Here is a 22,523-nt window from a genome sequence, read left to right on the forward strand (position 1 = left end):
AGTTCAATTTACATAAAGTGACATGCATTCATTGTAAGTTACATCCTGTGAGTGTTGACAACATGTAGACAAAGGCAACCGCCATCCTAATCATCATACAGAATATTGCCATCGCCCTGGAAAGTTCCTTGTCTCTCAGCCATTTTACAGATTGCACTTAAATGGTGGCCCACTGCCACTGACTTCCTGAGGCAGAATGCAGAAAGCCTTTCTGTTGTGACGCTTGTCCCCGCTGTTCCCCTCTGTTTGTTCCCTGTCTTCTGTCCCAGCCAGGCCGGGCCTCCTCGCGGTGGGCCTCGAGCTCTTTCCTCTGTGCGCCTCCGGTGCTCGGAGCAGGGGCCTGAATCAGCACTGCTTGTTCGATGCCTGCCCCAGAATCACCCTGGGGCAGCGGGGCCCCGACCCTGAGCTGTGAGGGGCAGGGAGATCGTTGTCATTCTGGGAAGCTCCTCTTCCAAGACAGGAGCGGACACGGGTCTGCTTCCTCTCTTGCCTGCGGCCTCGCTCAACTCGTTTCCCATCAGACACTGCTCAGCAGGGGCCCGTGCGAGAGCAAGAACCTACAGGTCCTTCTGTCCAGGCCTCCAGGACCGGGGCGAGGCTTCACCAAGCTCATGGCCGTAGTCTCAACAGGTGGCACCTTCGTTCCCCATTGGGGACAAATACATACTAATGATGATAATATGATAGCTTTATGTAGATGTCATTCAGGCTCATTATAGAAAATCCAGGGAGCATGATGACAAGTGACACTTACAACCTACTTGTTGCATGCCGGGGGCTAGTCAGAGGGCTCCTCTGCCATCTTCAGAACAAAGTGCCGCGCGGGAGTGAGGTGGGAGCTAGTGTTGTTACCCCCACTTTATAGATGGGAACCAGGCCACCTAACTCATCCAGAGCCCCTTGCTAGTGGGTGGAGCTGGGCTTGGAACCCAGGCGATCAGGGTGGGGGTATCCACTCCTCTGGCCCCTACCAAGTTTGTGAGAAGAATCGGGTATTTTTCTTTATCTGGGTTGGTTTTGTTTTAATTGCATAGTTTGTTTCCTCTGAAATTTATCATTATTATGACATAATTATATGCAAGGAATATAATCAAAGAACTGATAATGCTTCTAAAAACTGAAATGCAAATGTTTGGGGGGTGGGGGAGCCCCAAACAGAGAAATGATTGAGTTTATAGCCAGTAACAGCTGCGTTTTTCTTTAGCATGTTAAATCATTTTTTTTCTTGTCCGAGTTGTAACCCAAACTCATCAGCTGCCTGACTCCAGAGTTGCCAGTGCCCCTCGCCCCGCCCCCTCTCGGGCGCTCAGCTCTGGGCCCCTCCCTGCAGGGTTGCTAAGGGCCCCCAGGGGTGCGCCTGCCCTGTCTGCTCTGCTCCGCACTGCCCCTTAGTTACTGCCCTGACCTGTGTCATCACCTGCTTCACCTTCCTGCTCTCCGCACTGCACCAGCAGCTGCAGAAAGCCTGAGGCCTCTGCTCAGCCTTCCGAGTGCCACGGCCCAGAACCAGAACTGTCTACCAGCATCCTGCTTCCGCCACGTAAACAAAGCTGTAGCCACAGGGTTATCATTCCTTATGCATGTTCTCCTCCATGCTTCTACTTCCAGACCAGTCAAGCTGTCCCCTCTGCGAAGAACGTCAGTCTCCCTTCCCACGTTAGGACACCCTTGGGAGACAGACGCCGTACACTGGTGTGAAGGCACGGGCTGCGGAGCCACACTGCCAGGGCCGGCCTCATGGGGGCCCCACTGAGGAGGGCCCTGGCGTGGGCAGGGCTTTGCTCTGCCACGTGGAGTTCTGGTCATTTTTGAGGGAGAGCCCTGGGTTTGCAGGTTGCGGGCAGTCCCGGTTTTGACCAGCAAGCTGCAGCCCTGTAAACTGGGACGGCGTAGGGCTCAAAGGAGCGGGCTGTTGAAAGTGCCCGGTGAGCGGGCGGAGTCCTTGCCGGTCTCACGCAGAGGAAGCAGAAGCAGAGGCTCAGTAGTGTGATCAGGGCCCCAGGCTGTCCCATGACAGAACTGACGATTCACTTTCACTTCCCGTGTGAACGTGAACTTGCCTCCGCAGCCCGGGCTGCTCTGGGCACGTGACCACATCTGCTCCCAGCGCTGCAGCTACGTGGCGGTGGCCAGACCCGGACCGTCCCCACAGCTGTCCTTTCCCTTTCAGAAGCCTTGCGAGCAAGCAGAGCAGAGCTGGTGTTCCTCACATTTGATGAATGAGGACAGAGGAAACAAATGACTGGCCTAGAGGCCCAAATCCAATTACGGGCTTTGGTGAAACAAAGATGGCAGCATCCGAGTCTCGGTTCCTGGAGCCCATTCATCACGCCCGCTTCTCTTCAGTCTCGAGCCAGAACCCCCTTCCTCTCTTAAAGGGGCTGACAGCTACACGCTGGTCCCGGGAAGGCTGCTCGTGGGGGCCGGCGGCATGAAAGGCAGATTGCACTGTAGGAAGGGGGTGGGTAACTCCAGCCTAAGACGTGCTCTTAATGACCCTGCAGCACAGACAGCGCCGCTGCAGGCAGTGATGAGGGCGGTGCTGTCGCAAATGTCAGAATCGAGCCCTCCTTCCTTCCTTCCTTCATTCATTCGGTGGTTCATTCACACGTTCTGGGCCCAGTTATCGCTCTGGTTCTGGGGCAGGAGCCGTGCTGGCAGAAGGCAATGCGAAGTGACAGAATGCTACCTTGCCCGTAGGGATTAGGGAGAACGCTGACAGGAACACCAAGAATTACAACCATATGGTAAATGTTAAAAGCCAGGTTTTATGGCAACTCAGGGGAAAAAACGAAGGCCTAGAAAGAGCAGGGGGGAAAAAAGAGGCTCCTCCAGGAGGTGGAATTTGAGCTGTGACCCAAGGACTGAGAAAAGCCAGACCCCTTGTACTACTTCGCTGTCCCTGCTGTAACAATTCCCGCAAAGGTAGCAGCCTGTGTGACATCACCGTATCACCTTACAGTTCTGGAGGTCAGAAGCCCCACGCAGGGGGCAAGTCTCACTGGGCCGAACTCAAGGTCCAGGAGGGCTGCGCCCCTTTCCAGAGGCTCCAGGGAAGGATGTGCTTTCTTGCCCTTTGCCGCTTCTAGAACCCGTCCACCTTCCTTGGCTTGGGACCCTCCCCCCTCGTTTAAAGCCAGCCGTGCTGCATGTCCTTGACCCTTCCCTGGACCTACCGTTCCCTCTGGGTCCCCTCTCTTGCCTCCCTCTCCCATGTGCAAGGACCCTGTGATTACGCCGGCCCCACCTGGATGGCTCAGGACTCTCCCCACCTTGAGGGAAGACTCACTTAGCAACCTTAGTTTCAACCTTGTGCTGTGTAAGCTGCCTATTCCCAGGTTCCCGGGGTGGGAGAGGTTGTGGAGTCTTTGCAGGGGGCATTATTCTGCTGGCTACCCCAGTTTACAGATTACTCACTGCATGGCCTTATGTAGTTTGTTCCAGTCTCTCCGAGCCTGAGGCTCCTCATCTGGAAAATAGAAATAATACCCATCCCACCCACCTCACAATGTTGCCCTGAAAATTGCACGAGAGGATGTAAAAGGCTTAAAAACGGTAAAGCCCTCTGTCAACATAAATGTTCTTATTGGGGGAAGAGACCATGTGGGTATAACCTTTTGTGAGTACCCGCTACATTGTATGTACACAGGATGTTTTAACCCAGATGGGGCACGTCTGTCCCCAATGCCACGTTCAATGCCTCCACATTGGTTTGAAGCCAGCGATGGTCGGAGTATCTATACCACGGAAATTGGCATACACCTCAAATGAAGGTGTCCCGCCTCCCCCCCCAAAAAAAACCCCAGTTTTTAAACATTTATCAGCACATCACAATTTTATCCTATTTATGAAAAGACACTTGAAATGGTTATTCTTCCTTTAGAGTAGAGAGGAGCAAACTGAAGCTCAGAGACAGTGATCAACCTGCTTAAGATCACGCTGTGAGCGTGGCAAGGCCAGGTTGCCAAACACTGCAAGGCCTAGAAAGAGCGAGGGTGCCTCTGCGCCCCCTCCCAACCACGCCCCGTCTGCCGCTCTGCCTGCCCCAGAGCAGGTTTGTCCGTCCAGCTGTTCGTCCAGCTGTTCGCAAGAACTGTGGGACCTACAGCACGTTCAGAAATGGAAGCCTCATTGTTAAGGTGGTAGATGGCCATTTGGGGGCGGTGGAAACGAGGTTTCACAGGGCTCCCCGCAGTCACCGCCTACATTGTTGTCTCTGGTGTTAGCTTTTAAACAAGCCTTAAAACTTGACCCGAATTGTGTTTGAAGCCTTCCACTCCAGAGGTTAGGCAGCGTAACAGTCAATTCTCCGCTGTCAACTGCGGCGGTTTCAAGGGATTTGATGCCGACAAATTGCCAGGTCACTCAAAGTCAAAGTCCCATACGGCACCCTTTGAGACAACCTGGCGGTATTTGAGGGGCAGCAAATACCAGTGCTTCACTCAGAACGGATAAAGGAAACGGAAGCTGGTAAGTGGTGGCAATTCAAGAGAGACAGAGAAACCTGTCTTGGTAAAACAAAATGTAAAACTTTGCTTTACATTCCATTTTAATCAGGTTCGTTCTAACCCTCAGACCCTGTGCCAACTTTTCCTTACTGAGTTTTGGATTTTATTTTAAATTTGCTCAGGCAGAAGTAACCCTACACTACAGGCAGAACTCAGAGGCATGGCTGGTTTGGTGCCAGAGCGCCACATTCAAGCCGGGATCGCAGTAGAGCAAGTCATAACCTTCCTGCTGTGGGGAGGGCTGTGCCTTCGGTGTCGTGAAAAACGCCAGCCCCTGGGAGCACACTAAAGCAAAGGACGATAAAATGAGGTGTGCCTGTCGTCAGTGGGCGAGAGGAGCTCATTAGCACAGAGCAAAGGCCGCACACCTCACAGTGCTTCCCACTCGGAGCTGCACGTTGGAACCACCTGGGGACCTTTGAAAATCCCCAGGCAGGGAGCCCCGCTGCAGACCGGATTGCCCTTGCGCCCAGTTTACACTTCTATTTCCTGGGGTGGGGGTGGGGGTTGTTTGTAAAGAGTGTTTGGGAAAGGCTTAGTATCCGGTTACAACTGGAGGCCCTCTCTCCGCGGGGGTGGAAGCCCCGGGGCTTTTTTCTAGAAGATGTTTTAGGGAATAAAGAAGCCCCACACGTAGAAAACCAGTTCCCCCGGCCTCGTGTGACATCACCGGGAGCCAATAAAAAATTTCCACTTGAGCTGACCAGTTCCTGCTAATTGATGAAACCTGGACATTGCTGGACAAATTGCCGAGGGTCAGGTTCCCCTCGCCAAACTGCTCTCCTCACGAGAGCCCACTCTCTGATTTGCATCGGACGCAGCTTTTCATAACTCTGGATTTTAACACATTTGCTCCGAGACTGCTGTATACTGATCGGAGGAGGATTTGAGTCCCCAAGCAGGTGAGGAGCCAGGTTTCAGCGTAAACAAAGAGGATGCCTTGCTCCGCCTCCCCCTCCCCCCGCCTTCTGGTGAAGCCGAAACCCGTTTTACGTAGACCGTTGCTGCCACCTACCGGCAGTAGCTGGTGTTGACTCGTGAGAAAGAGTGGTAATCCCTCAAGGTGTTGGGAAACCGCACTTGGCCCCATCTTAAGCTGTTTGTTGCTCCATATTTCCCTAACAATGCTGGAGGCAGAAAGGGTTTTCCCCTTAAATATATCAGATGGGGTAATGAGAATGGGGAGATGCACTCATCTCGTACTTTATGTTTGGGCGAGTTCATGTGAATCATTAATGAGCCTTCCTTTTGTAATGTTTCATATTCCGTAATCAGAATAAAAAATAAAAACATATTCCATGTTCAGGAAATGATGATTATGTGTCCAGATTAGCCCAGCTTGAAACTCCTGGCCACCGGAGGTTGGGAAGGTATATGCAAAGCTGTCCCGAGGAGCGGGAGGAACGGGAAGACCAGGAGAAGCCATCCTGTTGGTGGGCAGGTGTTGGTCCACACGATATCTCAGCATGGCTACGGCACCGAATGGATATCATTACAAAGACATTCATTTGGTCTTAAGGTATTGCCATCGATGAGCAAACCATAGAAATCTCTAGAAAGGTTAATACGTGCATTATTTATATAATGAACATATTTCTCCGATCACTTTCCCGGATTTTATTCCACATTCTCGAAACAACTGCTAACTAAGATGAGCTGTGCATGGCACTCTGGAGGGCACACGCATGAGTGAAGTGTGGCCCCTACCGTCCAGGAATTTATAGTCTTGTTGCGGAGGGAGCTAGAGCTGCCAACCATGGTCAAGACAGGACAAAGACGCTCTGTGAGTCCGGCGCCAGGTGCTGCCCATCAGGGACGAGGAAAGCATTGATTTTGAGTGCGGTCCTTGGGTGATGCTCAGACCAGCGGTGTGAGAAAATGGCTGAGAGATTCAACTGTAGCCTTGAGAGGAGTCTTTGGTGTGGACTTCGGAAGGCCGAGTCCTGCGGGGGCAGAACGCAGAACGCTGCCCCGGCAAGCACTACTGTGATTGTTTATAGGAAGCGGCTGATCCCTGATCCGGATAGCCATTTTCCCACATGCCTGGGGGCATCTTTCTCTGCACCTGAATCCATTGTAGACTAGTTTGACCCACGCTCTGCTAATTTGCTGGAGGAGCAAAGAGACCAATAAATACGACAAGGCTGCAGAGATGTGGCTCTCAGTCCTAGAGGCTGGGAGTCCCCTGTACCCATCCTTTCTGTATGTTGCGTCTTGTTTGTGTGATTTTTCTTAAGTCCTGCAGCGCCTTACTTTCGTGCACGCCCACGGCTGAGCTGGTCGGGGCACAGCGGTTCTCAAAATGTGGTCCCAACCAGCATCAGCAGCAGCACCGGGGACTTTATCAGAGATGCAAATTCTCAGGATGGTCCCAAGCTGGGTTTGAGTAAGCCCTCCAGGCAATGCACTCCGAAATTGGAGAACCACAGCCTCAGATACAAGATAATGTAGGCTAGAAAGAGGCTTTGGAAGTCACTTAGGCTTTTTATCACTAAAGGATGATGGGAGGGCCTTTAGCCTACTCGTCCCTTACGCTGGCATTGTGGTGGCCTCTGATCTGATTTGAAGTGGAAAATATGAACTGGGTACGAATCTTCACTCTGACACAAGCTAGGTTATCAAGGGCGAGCCCTTTAACCTTTCAGAACCTGCCGTCTCACCAGTAGATGGTTGTGCTCCTCTCCTCCGCTGCCTCCCTGCGGCGGAGGCTCTCTCAGCCACCCAGCAGGTCTCCGCTCCCCACTGCCCGCTCACTTCCACCCGCCGGTTCTTCCTTCTCTCCTCCCCCTGCCCCCACTGCTAAGACCTGCTCACTATGAGCCGCTCTGTTAGCCTGTAGCTGAGCCAGGACGAGAAATGCCTCTTGGGAAGTCTTCAGGAGTGTGTGTGTATGTGTGTGTGTGTGTGTTTGATGAGCTGATGCTTTTTGGTGACTGCAATTATAAAATGGAGGATAGAAAAACAAAGAAAATGGAAATTGCTGCCTCATGCTCTCATTTTCCTAATTTCTTTAGTTGTGACACCTTAGTTGTCCATTGATTGCTTTCTCATATGTGCCTTGACAGCGGCCTTCAGCAGACCGAGGAACCCCTTGCTCGAACCAGCAACCATGGGTCCAAGCTGGTGAGCTTTTCGCTCAAGCCAGATGAGCCACTGCTCAAGCTGGTGGCCTTGGGGTCTCGAACCTGGGTCCTCCGCATCCCAGTCTGATGCTCCATCCACTGCACCACCACCTGGTCAGGCCCTAATTTCTTATTTTAAATTTTATTCACTGAATTTCATAACATCTACTAATGAGTCAGTAATGACCGTCTTTATCTATGTATAGGCACATGTATCTATATGTATCTGCTATCCCTACGTGTACACATTTCTGATGGGTTTCCAGTGTAAGTATCTCCAGTCTGCAACCTCCGTTGGATCTGGTTTGCTGATTCAAAGGTGGAAATTTATTTAAGGTCAGAGACTAATTGTTTTAGGCGATACCCCCCCCCCCCCCCCCACTGAACATCTTTGAAAGCACAGTGGTCTTTAATAGGTCCCTGAGAACTCACTCAGCCACAGCAAGGCTTAGCCCAGTCGTGGAAGTGTCATGGCTGTTCTCAGTTTATGTCAAGTACTAAAAGTATCCATTATATGGCTAATAATGCTTTAGAAATGAGTATTCACCTCTTCACCCTGTGCCAAAGAAGAATCTATCATTTTTATAGTGTCATTATTTACTGCTTCTGAATTATAATCTGCTTTGTTGTCACTTCTGTCTTGAGAAGAAATAATGTCCGCTCTGGAGAGCTAGTAGGACCCATTCAGGGAGCTAATCAGCTGGATATAAAGGCCTCAAGGCCCATGGCCTGGATTATTATTTTTTTCTGCTTTTAAAACAGTCTAGCCCTGGCCGGTTGGCTCTGTGGTAGAGCATCGGCCTGGCGTGCAGGAGTCCCAGGTTCGATTCCCGGCCAGGGCACACAGGAGAAGCGCCCATCTGCTTCTCCACCCCTCCCCCTCTCCTTCCTCTCTGTCTCTCTCTTCCCCTCCTGCAGCCGAGGCTCCATTGGAGCAAAGATGGCCCGGGTGCTGGGGATGGCTCTGTGGCCTCTGCCTCAAGTGCTGGACTGGCTCTGGATGCAACAGAGCGGCACCCCAGACGGGCAGAGCATTGCCCCCTGGTGGGCGTGCCGGGTGGATCCCCGTCGGGTGCAAGTGGGAGGGAGTCTGTCTGACTGCCTCCCCGTTTCCAGCTTCGGAAAAATTAAAAAAAAAAAAAAAAAAAAAGCAGTCTATATCAGAACAGAGGCTGTTACCACATACCTGAAAACATTTCTGGGGACTCACCACATTGGGTGAATCTCTATCAGGCCTAAAATCAGCATTTCCAAAGGGAGAGAAGAGAGAGAGAGAGAAAGAGAGAGAGAGAGAGAGAGAGCATGCTTTGCAATGAAGTTTGGGACACAGTGTAATATAGCTCCCTTTTGGAGATCACAATTCATATTAGAAACACTGTAAGAACCAACAGGTTCCTGACCCTGTTTGACCTCAGGAGCACTTTTGGTGGAGTACCAAGATAGTATGGGATTAACTTGGGGAAATTTTGCTTTGAATGGTGCCATAGAACCTCTAAAGCACAGGGCTGACCCGGCCAGGAACCACCTTCTGTGAGCCTGAGTTCAGCCTCACATGATCGCTACACAGTTAACTCACTTCTATTTCATGACACCTTCCCTTGTCTTCTTGTCTATACCGCCCTTGCTCTGAACCAGCCCAGCATTCAGATAAGAATGCAAATCACTCCTGCCCAGGTCCAGAGCCTTATGGGAGAAGCATCATGGCATCCACAATTGTTGGCGCTGTATATACCCAAAGAAACAACCAGCATGCTTGCTACTAGGAGGGGGAAAGGGGATTTTTTTTTCAGATATACTATGAAGAAAAAGACCCAGAAAAATGAACAACGTTGGGCAGAAATTTTAGTGTTTTGAACATAAAACTCACAAATTTTATATGTATCCTGGGATATATTTTGATACTCCTCCAACAATGGGTTTGGTATTAAACAGGAAATGGGACACATGAACAAGTTCAATCCAATACATTTCAAAGCAGACCCTTGAGAACAGAAACTTTGTCTTCTGTAAGCACCCCTTGACATTGGCAGGGGACAGGTGATAGAAGTGCTGTCTCTATGCACACGTGCTGCAGTGTGACATTTGACAGCATATCTTCCTCCTCACACTGCATCTGTCTTAGTGTGCAGCTGGAGAAGTTTATCTGAACCTTCGTTCATTTACTTGAAAAGTATTTATTGAGAATCTTGATTATGTCTCAGGCACGGTACTGGATACTGGGAACAGAGTGATGGACAAAAAGGCATCTTTGCTCATCTCTGGAGCCTCCAGTCTAATGGAAGACCCATGTGCTGATACCACTCTATCCATTTCTCTATCACCTACCCGACAAGCTTGTGATAGGTGCTAAGATGATGTGGGAAAATCTAAATGAGATTTGGAGGTTAGGGGAAGCATCTCTAAGTGGCATTCAACCTCTCCCAGTAGAATGAACAGTAATTAGCTAAGTGAAGTCAGGAGGAAGTGAGGTCCCAGGCTAGTGCCCTGTATGTAGACACTGGGGCCAGAGACTTCGGTGTGTTCTCAGCGTGAACTAAAGACTATTTGTGGGGGTGCTTGGAGTGGAAGCTGGAGGACAGGCGAATGGAGGTCACAGAGGACCGTGTGACCCTACATCAGGAGTTAAGATTTTAAACTTAATTCAGAAGTCATATCTTTTATAAGAATCACTCTGGCTGCTAGAATGGAATTGGGGGGGCCAGAGTGGATACAAGGAAGCCAATGAGAGATGCTCGTCGTTTGGACAAAGGGTTTTGATGATGATGATGGAGATGGAGGATGGAGGAGAGAAATTCAGGAGATCAAACCAAGAGTGCTTGCTGACTGGTTGGGAAGGAGATAGACAAGTGAACAATGAGCCTGAGGTTTCTGACTCTTCTTGCAAACCCAGGCATTACTCTCCATCATCTCTGAGCTCCTGGTGCCATCATTGCTGAGACAGCTTGGAGTTATGCCTAAAATAGCCCAGGGCCTGACCTGTGGTGGTGCAGTGGATAAAGAGTCAACCTGGAAATGCTGAGGTCGCCAGTTCGAAACCCTGGGCTTGCCTGGTCAGGGCACATACGGGAGTTGATGCTTCCAGCTCCTCCCCCCGTCTCTGTCTCTCTCCCTCTCTCTCTCCTCTCTAAAATGAATATATATAAAAAAAAATTAAAATAGCCCAGGTATGATGTCAAAGGGTAGGAAGACTGGGAAGATAAGACAGAGAGGTATTTTCTTTCTACTCCTAGAATGCATATTTCACCAGAAAATAAGGCTCTGAAAATAAACAGCTTCCCAATGGCAATATTCTATCATAAGTGGGGGTTTTGGTTTTATTTTTGTTAGTATCTTATGAATTTTAAACCTCATCTGCTCCCCTTGGACACTGGAAGGACATTTATAAAGACCATGTTCCATTTTGGGTCCTTGGCACAGGAAGTCCTGAGATATCCCCTTCTGGGCAAAGCACAGCCTTGTTCTTCTAAGACTGAAACAAGATCGCTGAGGAAGACACAGGGCTTGACCGATTCCCTCATTCCCCAAAACACTTAAGGGCAGAGAGGAAGAGCACACAATTGTGTGACCTTCTTGTGTACTCACTGGAAATAATGGATACTATTATGGCATTCAGTTCAAGGATAATGACAGTGGAAACCTGGACACATCACTATAACTTTATTAATAGTTGAGAGGAAAATTGCCTGTATTTGTACAATAATCATAAATGACTTTCCCATTCATAAAGCCATTTTCAACTTACATGGATTTCTGCGTAATTTCTCTAGAATAAAGGCCATGGTTGTTGACGTGGGTTGAACTGCGTGCCACTCCCCAATTCTGTTGAGATTCTAACCCCTGGTTCGATCTCATTTGGAAATAGGGCTGTCGTAGAAGTAATTAGTTGAGATAAAGTCATACTGGAGTAGGATGGACCCTTAATCCAATATGGCTGGTGTCCTTATAAAAAGAAGAGACGTCGAGGGAAGACAACTATGTGACAATACAGGCAGAGGTTGGATTGCCAGCAAACCACCAGAAACTAAAGGGGCAGAAAGGATCCTGCCGCACAGGTTTCAGACGGGCAGCAGCCCTGTGCACAGCAACGTCAGACTTCCATCTTCAGAACCGAGGCAATAAACTTTTGTAAGCCACTCCGTTTGTGACATTGTTACAGTGGCCCTAGGAAACTAATGTCATTGTAATATTTAAAAATACCTTGGAAACCTTTTAGTACATTCTACAAATGAGAAATTATGCTCAGAGAAGCAGAGTGATTTGCTCAGAGTCACCCAGTTCCTTTGCCATGACCAGAACTGGGCATTCTAATATCTGTACTTTGGGGAGGTTTTTTATTTTTATTTTTATTTTTACAGAGGCCAACAGAGCCCAGTGCCACCAAACAGGGATTTGGCGGATCTTGAACAGCTCCAAGGAAAAAGCCAGGGACCAGAGTGAGCTGATAGAGAGGACTTCAAGAGTGTAGGGTAGAAATGCCAGGAGCTTCAGACATGGTGGGGGGGGCATGCTAGAAAAACCACCAAAAAGGGGGCAAAGAAGAGAAATAAGGCTGTCAGGAGAATCAGAGTTGTGTGACATCCCTAGAGTCAATTTGAGAACATTTGCATCATTCCGACAGGAATTCCTATACCCATTAGCAGTCACTTCCCACCTCCTCCCAACCCCCAGCCCCTGGCAAACTCTCATCTACTGTCTGTCCCCATAGACTTTTCACATAAATGGAGTCAGACATGCGCTCTCTTGCATCTGGCTTCTTTCACTGACCATACTATTTTCACAGTTCATTGGTGTTGTAGCATGTGTCAATACTTCATTCCTTTTTATGGCGGAATAATATTCCATTGTACGGATACACTACATTTTCTATTTACCTATTGATTAGTTGGTAGATTTTGGCCATTTTTGAACCCACCTTTGGACTCAACAGGTATTAGTTGTGCAGAAAGCATTTGTCTATTAAGTATAAATCTTGAATTAAAGAGAAAGATAATAAATATCCCAGGCCTGATGATTTTATAGTCTCACCAAGGTTAGTAATAGGAGTGAATAGAGCCTTGAAAAAGATGAAAGAAGTTTGAAACATGTGAGACCTACTCTTTCCTCAACAAAAGGGGTCTGAGGATCTAATTATAGCTGAAGTGTTAATGAATGAACTCTTGGTCCCTTTAGTTCACCTCTGTGAGCAACGTGGAGACAGTTTCGAGCACTGTGGTAGGAGCAGCTGGAGTGTGGAGGCTGCTCCACCTCCCGGAGAGTCCTCCACACACACAGATGTTGACTGCTGTAGCACAGGTGCCCCCCCATCAGGGAAACACGGTCCCCTGGGGCCCCATCTTCAGGTCTTGGAGAGGGAAGGGAAGACCAGTCACGGTTGGTGCGAAGACTCCTCAAGCTGCACTTTTGACACAGTAACAACTGGTGCACACAGTAGGTGCTCAGTTTTCGTTGCAGGAACAGTGAATATGAGGAGGAACAAGCTACGTCAAGAGTGAATTCCTCTGACAGTCTCCACTGGGCAGAAAAACATTCTGAGAGCACAGAGGAGGATGTGTCTGGGTCACGCTCCCCAGGTCGCGGATGAAACTCCACCCAGAACGATTCCTCTCCCATGAAAAAACTCTATCTTTTTCCTAACTTCTGTGTCCTTTGCTGAGGACAGAGGGAAGCACTTGGTTGAGCTGGTTGTTCTAATAGCGAGGTAGATTTCAGGACAAAGAAAGCCCAGCATTTCATTGAAAAGATGCCGACAGATTCCTAACCACCAGAGTTGTGTGACATCCCTACAGTCAATCAGGGAGGCCTATTTCTCAAGCTTTTTGGAACCTGCATCTACTGTTTTTCTGGGCCAGAGATCATAAGGTAAAGTGAATACAAGAAGAAGCAATGACATGAATATCAGTCATGGCCACAAGTCAGACCTTTGTCATCTCAAGTTTCTCCTCTCCCACCACCATGTAACCATCTTCGCTCCTGTCACTGCTCAGCTGACTGATTACTTCAAGCTGAGTAACTTAGCGATTCTCAACCCATCCTCTCCATGGGCTTCCTCGCTCTTCACTCCATGATCACCATCAGTCAATAACATTGCATGACAATTTGCATTGTGTAGTTTGTATTATGAAAGCAATACATATGCAGCCCTGGCTGGTTGGCTCAGCGGTAGAGCCTCAGCCCAGTGTGTTGATGTCCTGGGTTTGATTCTCAGGGGACACAGGAGAAGCATCTGCTTCTCCACCCTTCCCCCTCCTCCTACTCTCTCTCTCTTCCCTTCCTGCAGCCATGGCTCAACTGATTCAAGTACTTTGGCCCTGGGTGCTGAGGATGGTTCCATGGAGCCTCCACTCCAGTCACTAAAAATAGCTCGGTTGCATGCATGGCCCCAGATGGGCAAAGCATCAGCCACAGACAGGGGAGGGGGTTTTTGAGTGTATCCCGGTTGGTCGGGGCACATGCAGGAGTCTGTCTCTCTATTTCCCCTCCTTTCATTTGGAAAAGAAGAAGAAAAAAAGCAATACATATGCTAAATATGCTTTCCTAACCCTCCCTCCTCCTTCCCAACTGACTCCACACTGCCAGGAGTGCGCTCTAGACTTTTGCATCATGCTGATGCTTGTAGCATGTTTTGATTGGCTGGACAAATCCATGCCAACTTGACCACTGTTACTATTTCCTCAACAAGGAATCTCAAGATGGACTCTGAGCACAGTCTGTTTTTATTTTGGGAAATGACAGCCATCAACTCTTTGAGTCTGTAATTCTTTGTATCTTTCTGCCAAGACTCTTGGTGGAAGTCTAATTTGAGCAATCACTTTTCAGGACAAATTGGGTAGTGTGTATAAACATTTATGATGCATAAGCCCTTTGACCCAGTAATTCCACTTCTAGACCTGTACTTCTCAAACAATCTGTGGCAAAATAGCAGATTTTTAAAAATCTCCAACCTGTCATGAACCACTGATGGTGAAAGTCACAGCCATGTCAAATTGAAAACTCTCAAATTTTGTATTTATACATCATAGACCAGTAACATCTAGTTACAAATCAACCTCAATCTGCAGAACACTTTGAGTATCACTGTACTAAAAGTATTTTATTCTCTAGAAATATGTATGCATGGATACAAAGACATAGTATTATAGAATTAGTTGTAATATCAAAAGATTAGAAGCAATCAAAATATTCATCAGTAAAGTACTGGGAAAATACCTTATTTAGTTCTTTCATATGAGGCAGTACAAGGCAGCGGTTAAATAAATATATACACTCTGAGATATAGTAAGTGAAAAAACAAAATGAAGCACTTATAGAGTTCACTCCTGGATGTAAATGAGCAACTGAAGGCTCAGCTGTGCAAACTGAAAGCTTCCAGATGTGGTAGCAGAGACTCCTAGCTGTCTACCAATCTCTTCTCCCTTTATTCCATAGCCACAGACTTCTCACCGGGCTCACTTCCCAGCACACTTTGCAGTTATGTGGGATCAAACAGCCCTTTGCTAATGGAAAGTGAGCAGATGTGTGCCACTGTTGAGTCTAGGCCTTAAGACACCAGTCTGAGTGCTCTCTTCTTATATTTTCCCAGCCGCATTGGTGGCCCAGCCTGGACCATGCAGGTGATGCCAATTCCTCAGAGGACAGCAGAGCACCGAGAGAAAACATGGGGTCCTGAATGGCCATGGAGAGCAGCACTTCCCTGACAACCCAAACTCTTCTCATTGGAACGGTTATACCTATATGTCTTAGTCCATTCAGGTTGCTGTCACAAAATCTAGAGACCAGGTGGGTTATAAACCACAAACATTGTCTTCCCCAGGTCAGTGATGCCGTGCGGCAGAAGAGCAAGGGAAGGTCCCTGGGTCAGCTTCATAATGACACTAACCCCACTCTTGAGGGCACTGCTCTCATGACCTAACCCCCTCCAAAGGCCCGCCTCCTGACACCACCCCTCGGGGGTAGCTCTCAACAGATGACTTTTGGGAGGACTTTTGGCCTGGTTACTCAGGCCATAGCATGTGGGATAGAGGACTAAACTTCCTGTGTTGATGGGTCTCTTTTTTGAGGCAGCTGAACCTTTACACTCTCATACGAAAGAATACACAAGAATCTTTGCTAGTGATTATCTATACGAAGCGAACTTGTGTTGGGAGGGAGATTTCAATTTCATTGTATATTTTTGTAAAATTTGAATTTTAAAACCTTCAACACGGGTATTAGCATATATTCATTTTTAAATAACAAGAGAGAAACAGAGCAATGCTGACTTTCCCTTCCACAAATCGTAGGGCTGATTTTCCCATAACAGTATCTTAAATGAGGAATAAGTGAACTTCAGAAACAAATGTCATTTACCACTGGTTTCACTATCTTCACTTTATGACGATATTTGCTAAAGAGAAGGGATACCTGTGACATTTATCAACTTTAGATTCTGTCAACAGAACACTGCCAAAGTGTGTGAGCTTAATATACTTCCGTAGTTCCTAATGCTACTGAAAAAGCTACATGTTTATTTTACCAAAACAACCAGGGAGCACAGCAGTGAGCTTCTGTCAGACCACCAATAACTGTGTCATCAACAGAGACAAGGTGTAGCTGCCCCTGACTATCCTGGAATGATCCTGCATTTAGATATTTGTTCCCACACCAAAACAAACACCAGCACAAATATCTTCCTATAAACATCATGGTCACAAAACAGGGTTTGGTGTTAAAGCTAAAACTGTCGTGGGGGGGGGGGGGATGGGAGGCAATGCCTCCAGATGTGCTGCCGCAGGCCCTGGCTCTACATGTGGGGCATCCCAATGCCTGGGGCCTCCACAACAGTGTGGGCGCAGCTGCTCACACATGCGTGACCTTGTCAGAGCCCTCAGTGGACATGAAGTCAGTGATGGACCCGGAGGCTCACACCCTGCTGTGGACTGAGCTCATCCCTAAGCCACCTGTTCTAATTTAGCTGCATACCCTAAAAAATGGTTAAGAAGTAAAAAGAAACACTAGAAACACTTGAAAAACTATTTATCTCAGCCTTTATATGGCATCTAAACCTTGGAAGTCAAAGACTGTAGTCAATATTTATAAAAGTGATTCTGAAAGATTAATGTAACCATGTAGCCATGGATAGATGATAAATCTAAACAGTAACTTAACATCAGAACTATCAGTTCCAGTTTCAGAAGTTCTTAGCTACTGAAGAGAAGGTGGAGGAGGCCACTGCTTAGAGGGCTCACAGTGACCCCCATCCTGATACTCACAACTTCTGACTGAGGCCATCAGTCAGCCACCTGTCATAGACTAGTCTTCCCAGACTAAGGTGGTCATTCCAACTGAGACGCCAAGACTGGTGATTTACTTCTAACAAACAGAATATGGCAATCATGGGATATCACTTCCCTGATTAGATTACAAAAGATGGTGACTTCTGTCTTGCCAGCAAACTCTCTCTCCTTGCTGACTTTGATGAAGCTAAGAGAGGGCCATGTGGCCAAGAACTGGGAGCAACCTTTGGCCAACAACCCAGAAGGAACCGAATCCTGAAAACCATGTAAGCATGAGCTTGGGGTCTGTCAACGACTACAATCCTCATTCCAGGAAATAGATGTCTGTGGCCCTGGCTAACACCTAACTCCAGGAAATAGATGTCTGTGGCCCTGGCTAACACCTGCATTGCAGCCGTTGAGACCCTGAGCAGAAGCCCTTGCTAAATCACACTGGACTCCCGGCCCACAGAGACTATGAGATAACAAACTGTGTCATTTTAAGTCACTAAGTTTTGGGGATAATTTGTTACACAACAATAAAGTCCTAAGGCAGAACGGTCCTTGCTTTGCCTTTGCATTATGTTGGTAAACCATGACTTAACATCAGTTAGTATTGCTTAATGGAATCAACATAGAAATTGTTATACCGTGAATCATTTTCAGTCAAGACCACGTTTTTCAGACTTTGCCAAAACAAGCCTTCCGCCTTGGGGTTGTCGGGCCACTGGAGGATGGAACTCTTGCAGATTCTCTGCCGCAGCCTCAGATACTGAGAATGTTGTAACACGGGCTCCAGCAGAATAAATACAATCACATCCATATTTTCATCCATTAACCTCTGCAAGGCCAAGTAGAATGCTGTTTTAAAGCTCCAGCTTCTTGCATATTTACTGGTTAAAACAAATATTGTTTTCTTGCTTTGGTTGATGCTCTGCATGAGGTTATCGATGATGGCTAATCCCGGGTCCCAGTCTCTCTCCTCTAAACAGAGGAGCACATTTTTGTCTTCACTCTCTTCCAGGTGGGAGCGCAGCTCATTGATCACCCAGTCCGTCACAGAGGCATCTTTGGTGTCGTAGGAAACATAAGCATCATAGAAAGTGCGGGTTGTGGAAAGAGACCTGTAGCCTTTGACCTTAGCTAAACACACTTGATAGATAAACCAAACATCCCAGTAAAACCAGTGGTGAGCCAAAGCAGCCAACATAACTGTGATGGTGATGAAGGATGTGAAGAAACATAAGATGGCCGCGATGGTGTCTGAAACACACGTGGTTAGCTCTAGACTCATAATACTCTTCCCTATCTGATCCCCAGGACTGGCACAAAGGACATCTGTCAGTCTAGGAATCGTTACATTCTGATGTTTATCCATCCAACTTCGAAAATCGCCCATGTCACAGGTACAGTCAAAAGGGTTTCCATGTAGTTCCAAAAGGGCTAACGTGGTGTTCTTTTCTGGAAATGTGGATCTGTTAATTGTTTTGAGCTTGTTGGAACTTAAATCAAGGTGTACCAGACCACTGTCTTCTGGAAGAAAGCCCAAGGGAAGGTGGGAAATATGGTTTCTGCTCAGTATTAGCTCCTTAAGAGATTTCGCAAATTTAGCTAGTTTATCAGTTAAAAAATATAGACAGTTTCCACTTAAGTCAAGCAACTTGAGATGAGAAAAGGTCTCGAGTAATGTCCAGTTAAAGAAACTTAACTTATTATCATTTATAAATAGATGGGTGAGATTTCTGGGCAAGTTAATAAATGCTTTACTTGGGATCTGCTGAAGGTTATTAAAGGATAAATCAAGCCATGTTAGGTTATTGAGATTTCTAAAAATGTATGTGTATCTCTTATCTTCAGCATGCCACAGAACGTCAAGGCGGTTTCCGCTGAAATCTAATGTTGTCAGGGACTCACTACTCAGATTGTACTCTGTTAGGGTATAAATGTCATTGTGGCTCAGATTTAAAAAGTCCAGCTTTGTTAAATTTTTAATAAATCCTAGACGGTGTGTCACACCTGCTATTCTGAAATAGTGTTCATTGTAGCTGAGATCTAGAACTTCTAACTCACGTAATTCATTCAAAGCAGTATCATAATCGAAGTCCAGTTTATTGTGTGTAAGATCCAAATATTTGATATGAGGCACAGCTGAAAATTCACTTCCATTTAATGCTTGAGCATTGCCATTTGAAGACAGATTTAAGCAGGAAATGTTAGGAAAAGCTTCAAATTGCTTTTGCCCAATGAAGAAAATACTGTTCAAGCTTAAATCGATGGCTTTGCCATAACGTGTACATTTTTGCTTCATTAAAGGATGGGTGTTGTGATAAAAATTTGAATGTGGGTCAAACTCATTATCTGCTGAGCGTGGTTTAAGGACATGACTTTGGACAGTGGAGAAATTTGCAGAACTTTGCCTGATATCATTTACCAAGGGTGATATTCTGTTTTCTGACAAGTAAATGACGTTCAGGTTGGGTAAATGTTGGAAAACGGAAAAATTAATTTGCTTAATAAAGTTAACACCTAAGTTGATAGTCGTTAAATTGGAGAGTTTCATCAAGGGCTTGAAATCTTCATATCTCAGTTCTTGGAACACATAACCTCTTAAGTGCAATGTCCGGAGAGATGTTAGATTAGAGAAATTTGGGGACAGATTAAGATATAGTGCATATTGTGTCTTTACATAGTTATAAGATAAATCAAGTATTTCTAAGTGGGGAAGTTTTGTTAAAAAATTCCCAGAGGCTATTTCGTGTACCAAGTAGTTGAATTCAAGATGCAACTCCTTCAGAGAAGACATATTATCAAACCAGATTTCACGAATCACCTGGAGGGAAGTACTAGAGAGGTTGAGGTATTGAAGTTTGCTCAATTTCTGAAAAGCATGGTCATCTATTTTGATAGAAGCATCTTTTGCACAAGGTGTACAGGGAAATGGTGCATTGAAACACCTTGGACAGTTCCCACTTAAATCTAGTACTGTTAAATTTTCCAGTTTTTCGAAGTCCCTCGAACCGATGCTGTGGATATTGGTGTTGCTAAGATAAAGTTCTGTTAAGGATCTTGGTAGGTTGGGTGGCACTCGGGAAAGGTTATTAAAAGATAGTATTAGCACCTTCAAATTTGGAATCTCTTCAAATGCTCCATCTACGCGGAAGGACTGATTACAAACATTGCCAAAATAGCAGTTCCAGCCCAAATTGAGACGTTCCAAATTCTTAAGTCCAGAAGTGCTGTGTTTAGTTACAGAAATTATGTTGTTTTGAATTAGATTAAGATTTCTCAAAGACCCTGGCAAATTAGAGGGTATTTTGTTTAGCTGGTTGTTTTCAAGTAGTAAAACTGTTAGGTTTTGTAAGTTGAAGAATGCCCCGTCTGTAATATTCATGCCTTCTTTATTTATATGATCATTTTTAGAGTAGGGTGGTAGCATGACGTTGCAGTTTAGGTTGATTTTAGTAAGAGCTTGCAGCCCTTGAAATGATTCATTTGTTATGTGTTTGATTAAGTTATCAGATAGGTCTAGTTCTGTGACATCTTTGCTCACGGTTTGTGGGACTTCTTGCAGTCGACGATTGTTACACTCTGCAATAACAGCTGCACCTTGTCTTTTCATATCGCATGGATAGCTTCTAGAATAATCTGTTTTGGTGAAGAACTCCCAGGAATCAGAGATGAGCAGGAAAAGGCAGGCCAGAAGCAAAGACTGAAGGGTCATGTTTTCCTAAGGAAAATCAAAAGTGGAGGCACAATGTTAGAGTAGCAATGTCTGCCAGGTATTTCATGATGAAGTCAATGGGGCTTCACCATACTTTGTGCTTTTTGAAGTGAGAGTCAGTTCACTTAACAATGAAATCAATGGCATTAAATTGTTCACCTTCATGGTGCTAAAAACAGTTGAAGATGGAGCTGTCTGAGATCATGATGAGGAGAAAACCTAGGGAACTTTTGCAGAGGTGTTGTTAATCAAGATGGCCCCACCACCATGATGGGGCTGACGCCGGGCCATGGTGTGTGGTGCATGCTAGATCTAGAGCATGGCAAGCTATATATCCATACTTTCAACTTATTAGTATAACTCTGGTCAATCCCAAGGAGAGTTCAGATCCAGCTTCTGTCCCAGTATCATTCACAATCCCCAGGCCAGCGGTCTCTCTTTCTACCTTAGCTGCATAAATGTATCTGATTACTGGCATTTCCTACAGTTTTTCTACACTTCTGTGGTGGTACGTATTAGATTGTCTTATCTCTTTACATGACAGAAAAGTAGATATCTTCTGTTGATAACAACAACAAAGTGGCAAAAACATTTTCTCTCCCACACCAATGCTTGCAAGATAGGTTTTATTATCATTCATATTTTGTATGTGAAGAAATAAATTCCAAGACTTAAGCAACTTTCAGAATGGTGGTATGCTGTAGAGCCAGGACCTGAGTGAATCTGATTCCAACATCCTGTTTTTAACCACAAGCCATCATGCTGCACAATCTCATTTTGAAATCTTCCTGCCAGAACAATGCCTTAAATGTAGACCAGCGATTTTTTAACCTTTTTCATCTCATGGAACATAGACACTAATTACCAAAGTTCTACGACACACCAAAAAATATATTTTTTGCCAATCTGACAAAAAATAGGTATAATTCTCATTACTTTACCAAAAGAAGCAATTATCTACCCTTTTTGCTTCAAAGTGACTTTAAAAAAAATCAGATGCCTATACTTGTATATCAGTATTTCCCAACATTGTTGATACCAAGAATTAACCAATCAGATGTCAGATGTAACCTTATTATGTAATATGACCAATAAGATGCAACTCCTTTATATGACCTATACATTTATGGTTCAAAATGGGACATTCACACCAGATGGATATTGTTGTGTTGGCTATTGTCATTTTTTTTAAATTTGACAATCTAAGGGAAAAGAGGTCAGTGCCTCTGAGAAAATAGTCAGGTATTGCATGTTTTAAAAATTCTTGTGGCACATTGGTTGGAAATTGCTGATATAGACAGTGCTCAAAAATGTTTTATGGCATGGCTCCTACTCATATGTCATTTATCATACAAACATTGGCTTTAATAGCTATTCTTTTGTTAATGTTATAAGCTTCTGTAGGAAAGACATGATGCTTTATAATTTTATGCATCCTCTGTAACACTTAATGTGTTTCCCTTTCTGTGCTTTCTTAGTCGAGGACAGATTATATTATCTTTGGTAAGTATACAGTGCAATAAATGGATTAACGTGACTGGTTTGATCAGGTTTTGGTCAAAAGAACTCCTGAAATCTTATCTTGCCTGGTATGAAGACCAACCTTTACTAAACTATATTTTTCACTAAAGCCCAACTTATGTTCTTATTGTGAGTTAAACCAGAGGTTTTCTTCTAAATTCTTCTAAAATGTAGTTAGTGAACTTAACAGTCTGTTATACCTTTACTATATTATAAAAGATTTTTATAGGGATGTTGATTATTCTGAGGAGCAATAATTATTGCCAGCCAGCTCCTTATGAGATGAAAATGAAAGCAAGTGCAACGCCCAGGCATTTTTGGTTACTTTTAGTTATTTTTAACTATAGCACTGTCCAGATACTGCTGCTTAATGCTTACCTTTTACTAGAACAAAGCC

At 45.8% G+C, this 22,523-nt stretch overlaps 1 protein-coding gene across 3 annotated transcripts in view; it reads right to left on the minus strand.

Moving 5' to 3' along the window:
* Positions 1 to 11,319: 11,319 nt before the first annotated feature.
* The window catches only part of TLR8 (toll like receptor 8), a 36,354-nt gene continuing 25,150 nt past the window's right edge, over positions 11,320 to 22,523 (minus strand). For all 3 annotated transcript variants that reach the window (XM_066248863.1, XM_066248861.1, XM_066248862.1), the window contains one exon: positions 11,320 to 20,611. In XM_066248863.1, the coding sequence (XP_066104960.1) occupies positions 17,495 to 20,605 (3,111 nt within the window). In that variant the 5' untranslated portion in view covers positions 20,606 to 20,611 and the 3' untranslated portion in view covers positions 11,320 to 17,494. The remainder of the gene's footprint in view (positions 20,612 to 22,523) is intronic.

Source organism: Saccopteryx bilineata, chromosome X (assembly GCF_036850765.1).
Source record: "Saccopteryx bilineata isolate mSacBil1 chromosome X, mSacBil1_pri_phased_curated, whole genome shotgun sequence".
NCBI lineage: Eukaryota > Metazoa > Chordata > Mammalia > Chiroptera > Emballonuridae > Saccopteryx > Saccopteryx bilineata.